The 12,282-nt window shown below is 41.2% G+C and overlaps 1 protein-coding gene across 1 annotated transcript in view; it reads left to right on the top strand.

Annotated features, from left to right (window-relative positions):
- adgrv1 (adhesion G protein-coupled receptor V1) overlaps window positions 1–12,282 on the top strand; it is a 141,532-nt gene that overhangs the window by 45,374 nt on the left and 83,876 nt on the right. The window contains 29 exon segments of the mRNA XM_040019073.1: window positions 1,195–1,417; window positions 1,555–1,759; window positions 1,912–2,058; window positions 2,159–2,414; window positions 2,871–3,073; window positions 3,516–3,692; window positions 3,935–4,120; window positions 4,207–4,386; window positions 4,501–4,665; window positions 4,764–4,884; window positions 4,962–5,085; window positions 5,174–5,312; window positions 5,445–5,630; window positions 5,722–5,957; window positions 6,145–6,293; window positions 6,425–6,623; window positions 6,775–6,994; window positions 7,106–7,345; window positions 7,518–7,667; window positions 7,775–7,995; window positions 8,081–8,360; window positions 8,493–8,636; window positions 9,153–9,324; window positions 9,480–9,621; window positions 9,705–10,273; window positions 10,383–10,646; window positions 10,753–10,870; window positions 10,993–11,164; window positions 11,257–11,499. Of these exon segments, the coding sequence (XP_039875007.1) occupies window positions 1,195–1,417; window positions 1,555–1,759; window positions 1,912–2,058; window positions 2,159–2,414; window positions 2,871–3,073; window positions 3,516–3,692; window positions 3,935–4,120; window positions 4,207–4,386; window positions 4,501–4,665; window positions 4,764–4,884; window positions 4,962–5,085; window positions 5,174–5,312; window positions 5,445–5,630; window positions 5,722–5,957; window positions 6,145–6,293; window positions 6,425–6,623; window positions 6,775–6,994; window positions 7,106–7,345; window positions 7,518–7,667; window positions 7,775–7,995; window positions 8,081–8,360; window positions 8,493–8,636; window positions 9,153–9,324; window positions 9,480–9,621; window positions 9,705–10,273; window positions 10,383–10,646; window positions 10,753–10,870; window positions 10,993–11,164; window positions 11,257–11,499 (5,831 nt within the window).

The following is a 12,282-nucleotide window of genomic DNA, read 5'->3' as shown; positions in this document are numbered from 1 at the left end:
TGTTAATAGCTGGAGAACAGTCGTGTGTTGGACAGTACTCATAGGATGACAGTTCCTCATTCACTAGGATAATGATACTAAAAATACAGCAACACACAAAGAAACAATTAACCCTTTTTAAGGTGAAGATGCCTGACTTAGCCTTGATGGACTGGCTCAAAATCTCATCTTAGTTAATTATGCATTTCATTTTTTGAAACTCAGACTCTGAAGAGAGCCCACACAATGAGCAAAAACTAAAGGTGTGCTGCAGCACAGGGAGAGAAGGCATCCATATACCAGCAAAAGATGCAAATCATCAGCTGACTGTCAATGTAAATCTATAAACTTTGACACTAAGTTATTTTGTATGTATGAAGTCTTTTGAAATAATAACTACACACTTACTGCTTCCATAGGAGTTAAGAGACTAGATACTGACTGCTATCTACCCTCTAAATTCATATGGAAGCAGTAAGTGTGATGCTAATCACATGCAATTAATCAATTGACCATTAGCTAGCATGAAAGCGCAGGTTTTGTCTTTAGCATTTTAGCATTCAGATGCATGTTAACACAATGCCAAAATCTTCCCAGGAGTGGATGTCTCAGCAAAAAGACCTCAGAGAAATTGCAAAAAAACTAAGAGCTACATGTCAGACTCTAAGGGCCGCAGTTAGCTTGTTAAATGTTAACGTTCATGACAGTCCAATTAGCTTGCCCGGAGGGGTTGCCAGGAGAAAGCCTCCTCTCTTTGAAAAGAATATGGCACCATTGTGGTTTGTTCAGTTGCCTCTGAGCAAACCACAAGACTTCTAGAACAATGTCCTTTGGATAAACAAGACCAAATTGGCCATAATGCACAGTGCCATGTTTGAGATACTGTCCATAAATAAATGCCCACAAACCTCAATGAACTGAAGCAATGTTGTAAAGAATAGTAAGCCAAGATTCCTCCGCAAGGATACAAGACTGATAAAGTCATGCAGAAAATGATTACTTCAAGTTTTTGCTGCTAAAGGTAGCTCCACAAACTACTGAATCATGGTGTGTACTTCTCCACAGTACTGTGAAAGTTTCATTTTTCATGTGACTGTATACTGTACTGTACACAGTTTTTTCAATAATGATGTAAACTCACTTAAAGTCTGAGGTTTGAAAAACTGTGTTCTATGTGGCATTCAAACACCTTAAATACTTTTCTCTTTTTCACAGCTTATGCTCTGCTAGCTGGTAGAAATGGTTCAACGCTGTACTCCTGGAGGCCTGATGTAAAGCTGTTCACCATCATCCTCAGGGCCCCTCCAGCCATTAGCTTCTCCTCTCTCATGGTTCCATACTTCAATATCACAAAGATCCTCTTGGCTTCTTCCGAGGACAATAGCTCCACTGTTTATGAATTCACTTCGGTCTCCAATCAATCTGATTTCATACCCAGGTATTCAGATTGTGTGAAGTTGTACATTTTATTATACAAGGTGAAGACACAGCAGTTTTTGTTCAGAAAAAAAGAAACATATCATCAAAGAGAGTTCTGAAATGCTTGTTGTGTTTCCTTTACTTTCTCACATTCAGTTTTGGGGAGTTGCACTTTGCGCCAGGTGATAGTGAGCTGGAGATAGCCGTGAACATCTTAGATGATGACATCCCTGAGGTGCAGGAGCAGTTCCTGGTCAGGCTGAAGAATCCAAAAGGTGGAGCTGAGATTGGATTTGGTGGTCAGGTGAAAGTAATTGTCCCAACCAACGATGATGCCTATGGAGTCATCGGCTTTGCTCAGGTAGGAGGATAAACCTTTTGATATTAGATGGCTTGTGCATTTGCTTAACATGTCTATCGTGTTATTGTCTCAAATTATTTATTTGCAATATACTGAATACATAAAATGTGTTTTATTGCAATCTAGAAGTATTTGTTATTGCATCTCTACAGAACTCTCTGTCTATGGAGTTGGAGGAGTTGGAGCAAGATAATCAAATTTCTCTAAGTGTGGAGAGAAGAAGAGGGAGTTTTGGCAGACTCACTGTTCACTGGGCTGCCAATGGCAGTTTGGCAGACATTTATCCAACTTCAGGAGTGGTGAGCAACACTTCCTCTGTTATACATAAGACACATGATGTACTGACAACATGTTATGAATTTAATGTCATTTAATGTAAAACGTTATTTTCTATCACAGGTTACTTTTTCAGAGGGCCAAACAGTAGCTATCATATCACTGGCTGTTAGAGCAGATGGTGTCCCAGAGTTACAGGAGTATGTCACAATCACCCTCCGTGATGTCACCACTGTGGGACTTCAAGACCTACGACAGGCTGCAGTCATTGACCAGCGACGGGCTCAAGCTCAACTCACCATCTTACCAAATGGTTCTCCCTATGGAGTGATTGGATGGCATCTCGACTCCCAGTTTACACTAACACAAGAACCACAGAGTAAGAATTTCTGTGAAAATAAATGGATGGGTGGATTATTGAACGAGGCTCAGTCAGTAAATGTGGGTTTTTATTGGATCTCAGTGAAAGAGGTTTGATGTAGTGTAATTCATTTTAGATAAATTATTGTTAACTTATTTAAATACATTCCTCAGTCGCAGCTTCTGTTAATTTAGCTTGCTGTGTTTGAGACTTTCTTGAAAAATCACAGAATACCAAATTTTTACTTTTGTGGTCAGTTTACAGTAATCACACTGAGATTTACCGTAAAAGAGATTTGCTGCGATTTCCAGCCATGCCAGGGAAGCCTGAATCGTAGAGTAAAAGTAAAAGAAATATTCTTAACCTACAGGTCTTCTATACATTTATACAGTATATAGAATGGATTTGTAATTATTTCTGTTGTGTTTTATTACTGACTTATTTACCACAACGCAATTTCTTTTCAACCTGCAGGGATTCCAACCAATGTGACTCTCTCCATTGTGAGGGAGCAGGGCTCCTCAGGTGAGGTGGCAATCTATTACACAACCAGGCCAGCTCTATACAACCCCCCCTCCAACCAAGCCACCGCAGGACAAGACTACGTTTCCAGAGATGACACCATCATCATGATAAATGGTGCTACCGTGGCCCTTGTTACTGTTACAATCCTACCGGTAAGGATGTGCTGATGATATAGTTTAGCTTCTGTCCACATTTGGTAGCAAATAGGACCAAAATATTGTTATTATACGGAAAAAAAAACTGTGAGCATGCTTACTTAAATAGGTGAAAATATTAAATCAGATTCTTTATCTTACTAATTCTGCAATAACAACCATTCACACTGAAGATCAACAGAGGACAGACCTGGTTCTATTTAAACACTAGACTTTAAATTGTTTTGCTTGTTGTGTCCTGTTCAATCAGGGTATAAACAACCAATAATCCTCATTAAACTATCGCTTCTCTTAGCCTTCCTTATTTAAATTTGTATTAAATTTGCACAGTTTGAGGTTACTGTTGTTTTCACATCTTAAGATTTATAAAAATCATTGTGAATTTGAATAACGGTTTTCTATTATTTTGTGTTTTCATGTATGCATTTGTTTTTCTAAGGATGATATCCCAGAGCTGGCAGAGAGTTTCCTGGTAAATATCACTAAGGTGGAGCTCGTTAGTGAGTCAGTTGGAGCAGGGCAGCCCAGTGTGAAGAGACCTGGTATGGAGGTAGCAGAGATCACGATCCCGGAGAATGATGATCCCCGAGGGATTCTCCAGTTCAATGTTTCTGAGGTGAGGTGAGCATAGGACATTACAGAGAGGTGAGCTTGACACTGAATTATTGAGGTTGTTGGGAAACCTCCAATTTGATACATAGAAGGCTTTTTTAAAAAGCTTGTGATAAAGAAATAAGTAAGTAATACAACTGTGAAACATCAAAAAAATCTAAATTAATAATAAACAGTAACATCCTTAAAGATGTTTATTTCAAAATTTCTTAGTCATTGAAAATTTCTTCTGAATTTCTTGTCTAGGATATAGCTGGAAGTGTCATCCTGGCCTATGAGATACCACCACCAGACAATGTTCTCCTACTATCAGTGTTGCGACTCGCCGGTACAGTTGGAAGACTTCTTGTCTACTGGGAAGCTCAACCAGTCACTGCTGATCTTAATGACTTCAACCCCCTTTCTGGAAACATCACCTTTCAGGATGGGGAAGTGAGTTAATATTGGTCCCGTGTTGAAATTAATTCACAATAAATATCACATGAAGTCACTATATGAGGCTACTCAACTATTTCTAGAGAGAAGCCACAATTGCTATCACCATCATAGACGATGAACAGGTGGAGCCTTTGGAGACCTTCACGGTGAATTTGCTGCGTGTGATTGGTGGTGCTCGACTCGGAAAAGTGACCTCAGCGACTGTAAATATTCCATCAAATGACTCGCCACTCGGACAATTTGGATTTCAGAAACGAGAGGTGAAACTAAAACATCTCTGTCGGCATCAATTTCAAACTTAAAACTGACGGTTATTGTTCTATTCAGTGTAGAGTAAACGACATGAATAATCATCTTGCCTAATCCTCTCCAAGGTTGCCGTCAGTGAACCAGAGTTTGTGGATGATCCATCTGCTGTGGCAACACTAACAGTGCTGCGCAGTATGGCAGGTGTGGGTGCAGTGACACTGGTGTGGCAGCTGGAAGTCCGCGCTGCAGGGGACCTCTCACCTTTAAATGGAATTCTCGTCTTCAATGAGGTACAGTAGAAAAAAGGCGACTTCAAGTATCCACCAGTTTGTAGTCTCAATCTGTAAGTAGTAGTAAGTTTCTTCTTTAATTCTCCTTTACGTTTCAGACTGAATCTATGAAGTCATTTGTGATCAGAGCCCTTGCTGACACTGTAGTGGAAGGAGAAGAGCGTTTCATTGTACAGCTGTTTCCTGCAGATAGTGGTGCTGTCATAGACCCCTTAAATGGTTAGTATGCGAAAATAAAATGTCAAAATGCAGGTGCACATTTTGAATTCAGTAATCATCGATCTAGTCCTCTATAGGTATGGCCACCATCACTATCAGGGGTGACAAAGCTGCCCTGGGGATTATTGGGATAGCAGAGTCCTCTAGGAGCATCCTCATTGGAGAACCTCAGGGGAATTACAATGGGAGTGCCAGAGTCAGGTGAGATAATTGTCCTGATTCAACCTGTGAAGACAAACAAGAGCTCTCAATTGGAAAACTTGTCATGCAATGTGTTTCCTTCTTCCAGCCTTGTGCGAGGGCCAGGTGTGTTTGGAGAAGTACAGGTGTACTGGAATATCACTCCAGCTGCAGTTTCTGAGTTTGAAGCAATCTTTGGCACTGTGACTATGAGAGATGGACAGTCTACTGCTACCATTACTATTAAGGTATTGAGCAGTGTTCATTGGAAAATTGTGGCATTGTCTCTATCTGTTTATTTGAGGACAAAAAGCAGCATAATAATGTGATGACAAGGGATTTCCATAAAATTATCACAGTCACATCTTTTCTGATGTTAGGTCTTGGATGATGAACTTCCTGAGACGCGCCGTGAGTATCAGCTTACACTGACCTCTGCTACTGCAGGACTGGACATAAGTCCCACGGCCGGGCATGCCAGAATTATTATGGCAGCAAGCGACAACCCATATGGCCTTTTCTCTTTCACCCAGAACCAGATCAATACAACTGAGAAGGAAGGAATGGTAAAGTCATAAAAAAATACCCTGGTACATGATATATCATCTGGTGTAGTTTCATAACCCACAGCAATATAATTTAATTTCTTTTCTTCAGGTTAATGTGAGTATCATTCGCTCCTTTGGCAATGAGGGCAGTGTGTTGGTGACCTATGAGTCATCAAGTAGCACAGCACTCAGTGGACTGGACTTTGCTCCAGCTTCAGGGCAGCTGCTACTCACCCCTGGCCAGAAGTTGCAACAAGTGGCCTTGCATATCCTGGATGACAGTCTTCCAGAGGGGCCTGAGGTGTTTTTTGTTAACATCACTGCAGTGGCACTAGACAATATCAGGTAAGAAAGGTTAAGAAGGTGCATTAGATTTATAATCTTGTTGAGACGGTGCTGTTATTCCATAGATATTGCTGATTGCAAGGATGCAAATAGAAAAAAATCCATGCATACCAGTGACCTAAAATATCTGCTGATATGAAAGAGTTCATAGGCAACTAGTTGTTCTGTGTCTCCCTCTTGTGGCCAGCGATGTTGACTACACTGTGAGAGAGTCAGGTCTACAACTGGACCAGCCTCCAGCCGTAGGCAGCATCTCTTCTCTGGCTGTCATCATACTACAGAATGATAATGTTGAAGGTATCCTGGAGTTCAGGCAGGACTATGTTAACATTACAGGTAACAAAAGCAAGCAGTTTTTTGTCTTGTAAAATGCTGAAGTTGCACAATTTGCTACAAACTGTTTGACTTAATTATAAGTTTATTTCAGTATAAATAATCCTTTTTTATCATGCCTTTCTTGCTTCCAGTTGAAGAGGATGTTGGCACCTTGTTGATCCCAGTGGTGAGAAGACTGGGCACATACGGGCCAGTCTCTGCTCAGTTTTTTTCTAGAAGCTTGACCGCAGCACCTGATGTCGACTATATCCTGTATAATGGCTCAGTGACATTTGTACATGGACAGAATACCAGCTACATTAATGTCACTATCATAGATGATCTGGACAGGTGAGAAGAATAACTAAAAAAATATCTACAAGTTTACCTTAAAGTATACAGTATATTTATTCCACACACAGATACACACCTAGATGAAAACACACAGTTAACAAAAAAGACATTATTTCATTCTACAACTACTGTAAATCTCCTCCCCCAGTGAATATGCAGAGGTATTTGAGGTTGTGCTGGTTGGAGCTACAGAGGGTGCCGTTCTAGGCTACCAAAATATTGTGAGGGTAACCATCGGTAAGAGCGACTCTCCAAGCGGGGTTGTCCGTTTCCTCAATGAAAGCCTAATCACCGTGGCCAATCCTAACTCCACTCTGAAACTCAGTCTGGTTTTAGAGAGATCAGGCGGCCTTGTGGGCAATGCAACGGTATGAGGAACAATGCTATAAAAATAAATCACATCATTGCAGCTTACTGCTAGAGCACGTTGGTTTCCATGGTGACATCATACAGTTCAAACTAGCCCTCTCTTTTCACAGGTTGCTTGGATAATCCTTGGCCCTAACAGTAGAGAGGCTCTTCCCCTCATCAATACTGACATTAGAGGACCTGTGAACGGGTCCCTGTTCTTCAAGGATGGAGAGAAAAGCACGCACACCATAGAGCTGCGGATTCTCCCTCATGGGGAAGTAGAGGTGGAAGAGACATTTGTTATAGAGCTCAATAGTCTGTCTGGAGAGATGGATGTTGATCCTCAGGCTAGTTCCATAACACTGAAGGTATTTCACCATGTAATGACCGCAAACTTGATTTCGCCATCATTAATCAGTTCGCTCATATTATTGCGCACAGTTTCTCTTTCAGAGCACTTTTTTCGCTGAAGGCAAGTTGTACTGGAATTAAGCTCGGCACCGCAATCATTCCTTTTCTCCTAATGTTTTTGTCTGTCAGATAGAGAAGTTTGGTGATCCCAATGGTATCGTCCAGTTTACTGAGGATGCGCTTCGAGAGCGTGTCTACAATGAATCCACAGAAGCAGAGGGCCCATTGAACATTTCCTATCTGATTATGCGTAGAGAGGGTGTCATGGGTAACATCACGGTATGGTCATATCTTAAATATACATTTACTGTTTACTAATAATATCCTGCTTAAACGAAAAATATAATACTTTTACTTTTGTAAACACAACCATATCGTATCCTCAGGTGCACTGGCGAATACAGAGTGACTCAGATACTGCAGGTGACTTTCTAGCCTTAACTGGCTCAGTGATGATTCGGGAAGGCCAAAGAGAAGCAGAAATCGTCCTTAAGCTGATGCCTGATACAGTGCCAGAGCTAGAGGAGCTCTACATTCTTCAGCTCACATTTGTGGAGGGTGGGGGTACTCTGGATGCCAACCCGAATCTGATCAGAGCTCGCATCAGGTTTGTTATTTGATCAGTTAGAAATGGTAGTAGAAAAATCAAAGACTGAATGACCTTAAAATTACTATTCCTCTCTCTCCCACAGGGTGCCTGCTAACGATGAGCCTCATGGGGTTTTTTCTTTGAACTCCAAGCAGCAGTTTATAGTAGTCACAGGCTCGGGGTCAGAGGTCAGCAGAGCTATGGTTATAAATGTGACACGGCTTGCTGGGCTATTTGGCAATGCTAGTGTAGGCTACAGGATCACAGGTGGGATAGATGAAGTGATGGACATAACAGAGATACTGGGTGGAAAAGCTGAAGGACGACTGCTCTTAAAAGAGGGACAGAGCTTCAGTGCTATTTCTCTACCCATCAGCAGCCAGGTGAGAAAAAGCATGTTTAGTGACTGGTGTATAGAGAATTACCCGTACACAAAGTGAACACACCTTCTACAATAGAATAGTTTATAATATCTTGAATCCCTTGTTTATTTCACCTGTTTCTTCCCACCGTAGGCATTTTTGTCAGTGGGTGCAAGCATCACTGCAGAGCTCACTGATGTTAGACTTGTCAGTGTCGTCCTTGGCTCTTTGCCACGCCTTCTTCACGAGGTCAGAGTTGCTACAGTGATTGTACCTGAAGAAGCTGCTAACTCAGAGGTGAATTGTAATTTTTTTTCTATATTTAAATGGCTTACCTGTTAGACAGAAACTGTTGCCAGTTATCAGAGAAAGACACTCCTGGAGATATGCTCACTGTGTGCGTTTGCAGGTATTTCTTTCCATTATAAATATGGAATTATGTGTCAGTTTTTTCTGAGTCAGGGTAGAGTAATTTACACAGATATTGACAAAAATTGATTAATAAATATCATTTTACTAGTCATTTGATGACAAACCTTGATATTTAGCACTGTATTCATCTGACTCCTCTCCACATAGGTTTTCAGATCATTTAAAATTTGAAGAAAAACTTTCAAAGTGAGGCATTGATGAGTCATTGATTACTTTGTGTACATTTATCTGTTTTTAATAGAAGTATCTGAACCTTGTGTCGTTAGATATTAAATTTACATGACATCTTACACATAACCATTAAATATAACCCTTCTACTTTATGTGAGGGCACCAAAGTAACACCATTATTAACTGTCCTCTGTAATTTATGTTCTGTAGGTTGGCTTTGCTTCACTGGCTCTGCAGGTTTCAAGCGTGGAAACAGGGATTTGTGTGGCAAATGTGACACGAAAAGGGCTGTTTGGAGACATCAGGGTGCAATGGAAGGCTGGGTATCCTTTAGGAGAGACTCTGCCTGGCTTTAAAGCCGGAGCTATCATCCCAAACTCAGGTAAAACAGTGAGAAAAAGACAAGGATTGAGCTCTGAAAGACTTAAGTTGTGTAGTATTTTTTTCACTAAAATTTTCAAGGTGTAGTGTTTCTACGCACTAAACGCTGCACGTCCTCTTCTAACAGTTGATAGTGAGATCCTTCTTTATATTTAGGTTCACTAACCCTGGCCCATGGAGAAAGGAGTAAAGCCATATCGCTAACAGCAGTTGCCGATTCATTGGATCCAGCTTCTTATGCTATACACCTCACCGCTGCTGCCTCCAGCTCTGCTGGAGCTGATGCTGTCAAGTTCAGGTAGTTGGTACACTGAATATTGGACTGCTACTTACTCATTGAATTTCACATGTGACTTCACTCTAATTCCTCTCCCTGCACAGGTCAGGTTTTACAGTGGCAGAGGTGGAGCCACTGGGGATCTACCAGTTTTCCCCTGATTCCCGCCAGATTGTTATTGCAGAAGACATCCAGACTATTACACTTTATATTCAGAAACTTTACGGTTCTCGTAGCAATACCACCTACCTGTCATTTAGAACAACAGCAGGGAGCGCAACAGCAGGAGAGGACTTTCTGGCTGTACCAGATGGCCGTTTAGTCTTCAACTCACCTCACCAAACCAATGCTTCATTAAGCCTTTCAGTGCTTGATGACTCCCTTTCCGAACCTGATGAGTACTTCCATGTAAACCTGACAGATGTTCAAGTTCTTAATCAGGACTTAGCGTGGGCACATACCTCTCCTCGCCTTAACCCTCAGCACAGTGCCGCCACCGTCACCATCCTGGCTAGTGATGCAACTGGTGGAATACTGAGTATTGGACCTGATCTGATCCAGGTACAAGAGGACATGGATGAGGAAACCCAGCAGGCGCGCAGCGTGGTTCTGAGGGTGCGCAGGTCTGCTGGTTTTGATGGGGCTGTGCGGGTTCGAGTCCAAGCCTATGGAGGTGTGTGTGCTGCATGTCTTTTAGATCGATATTGTGGGACAGTGTATTGTGTTATTTAGTGTAATGTGTAAAAATTTTCTCTAACTTTTGTTGTTTTTTTTTCTTTTAGATGGAAGTACAACTCAGCTACCCATCAATCTAAAACCTGTTGGGAACCTTGCAAAGGAAGAGCAGGACTTCCGCTTGGTGTCCCCTATAGTGTCTCTGCAGGCTGGTGAGAATGAGACAGAGGTTATCCTCTTCATCCTGGATGACTCAGAGCCTGAGGGACAGGAAGTATTCTATGTTTACCTCAGTGATCCAGAGGGAGGAGCACAGATCACAAACACTTCTCTCCAGGGATTTGGAGCTTTTGCCAAAATCACTATTCTTGGTAAATGCATGAAAGAGGCTTTATGGTATACGTTCTAATAACTATGTAATGTGTATTCCTCTATTTTGATTGTTTTGTTTTCTCTGTTTCTTTCCTTTCACACCAGGGAGTGACTTCCATAACGGCATTGTAGGATTTAGCCTTAATTCTCTGATGGGAAAGGTTTTGGATGAAGATTCAGAGAATAGAACTGCTCTGCTCTCTCTGCAGAGACAGGAAAACAGGTAATGAAACACACCTTCTTTCTCATTTCTGCTTAACAAGTGGCGTTGATAAAAACACATCTCCTTTTAATGGTACCATTATCAATGTGTTTTTTCCTTATGCCATTTCTCCTTCCGCTCAGAGCTTTTGAGGATCTGCAGGTCTTCTGGAGAGCGACCTTCGACAAGACATCGCTAACTCTTGTCAATAATGGAGTCAACCTAACTACACAGCTTGTTCGGACCTCAGGAACAGCGACCTGTAGGAGAGGCGAGATAATTTGCACTCTCACTCTGGAGGTTGTGAATGATGATGTAAGGCAGGCAGTGGATGTAGACACTTGTAGATGTTATAGCACTTTTCCTTTATTTCTAGTCTTGAAATGTGCTAATCTGTTCTACTGTAGGAACCAGAATACCAGGCATGGTTCCTAGTGGAGATTTATCAAGTGGGTGCTGGAGCTACCATTAATGAGACCACCCGTTTTGCCAACATCACCTTAGTAGAGAGCGACAACCCAAATGGCGTTGTGTACTTTGCTGTGGGCCACAGACTCCCCATCGCCACCCTGACAACAACAAGCCTCATCCTCCAAGTTTACAGACAAGCAAACACAACTTCTGCCATGTCTGTACAGTATCGGACACTGGTAAGAGACAACGACATGCTTTATGTAGAAATTAAGCACAGGTAGAACTGGGGTACACTGCATAAACAGTTATACTTGAAACAAGCCAAATATTCTTAAATCTGACAAAAGTTTCTTGTTTTGAGAAGAAGAAAAAAATCTGCCAGTGGGGTGAGCAAAAGTTGCTTGACTAGAATTGTTAAAACTAGCAAATGAATCTATGCCTTTTAACTAGACAAAACTGTCTAAAATTTATGCTTAAATGAAGAAAATTTGACTTACTGCAAGGAAAGAGACTGAATTGTTTCTTTCTTGACTGAGTTAAATATAAGAATTAAATCTCAACTCTGAGAACAATAATTAGAAAAAAGTGCTGAGAATAAGACACCATCTGTTCAAAAAGCTACAAAAAATATGGGACTTTATCTTAAAGCAAGACACCAGAAGCACTCTTCTTTTTTGCACTTTTATTGACACAGCAACGGGTCAGTAACTCAACTTTAACAGTACTGAGGACTAATTCCAGGAGACTCATGTCTAACATTACCTACATTTGAGCAGGGTACTGTGTAACATGGCCACTGTAAGAAGTGTATATTCCAGATACTCTTAACAGGAATAATAACAGTATAAAATACTCATGACTGAATGTATCAAACATACATTTTGCTGCAGCTTGAAGCAATCAGCATTCAAAATCCTAGATTGCATAACTTTTTTAGCAGAACAGCTTTAAAGATCACACAAACAAACGTGTCTTACATGAAGATGCAGCAACTGAGCATAACAGAGTGGAAAAGGTTA

The sequence above is a fragment of the Simochromis diagramma genome, unplaced genomic scaffold (genome assembly GCF_900408965.1).
Source record: "Simochromis diagramma unplaced genomic scaffold, fSimDia1.1 OVJJ01000822.1, whole genome shotgun sequence".
Lineage (NCBI taxonomy): Eukaryota > Metazoa > Chordata > Actinopteri > Cichliformes > Cichlidae > Simochromis > Simochromis diagramma.
Note: the sequence above shows the minus strand (reverse complement) of the source record. Positions and strands in the feature narration are given on the sequence as shown.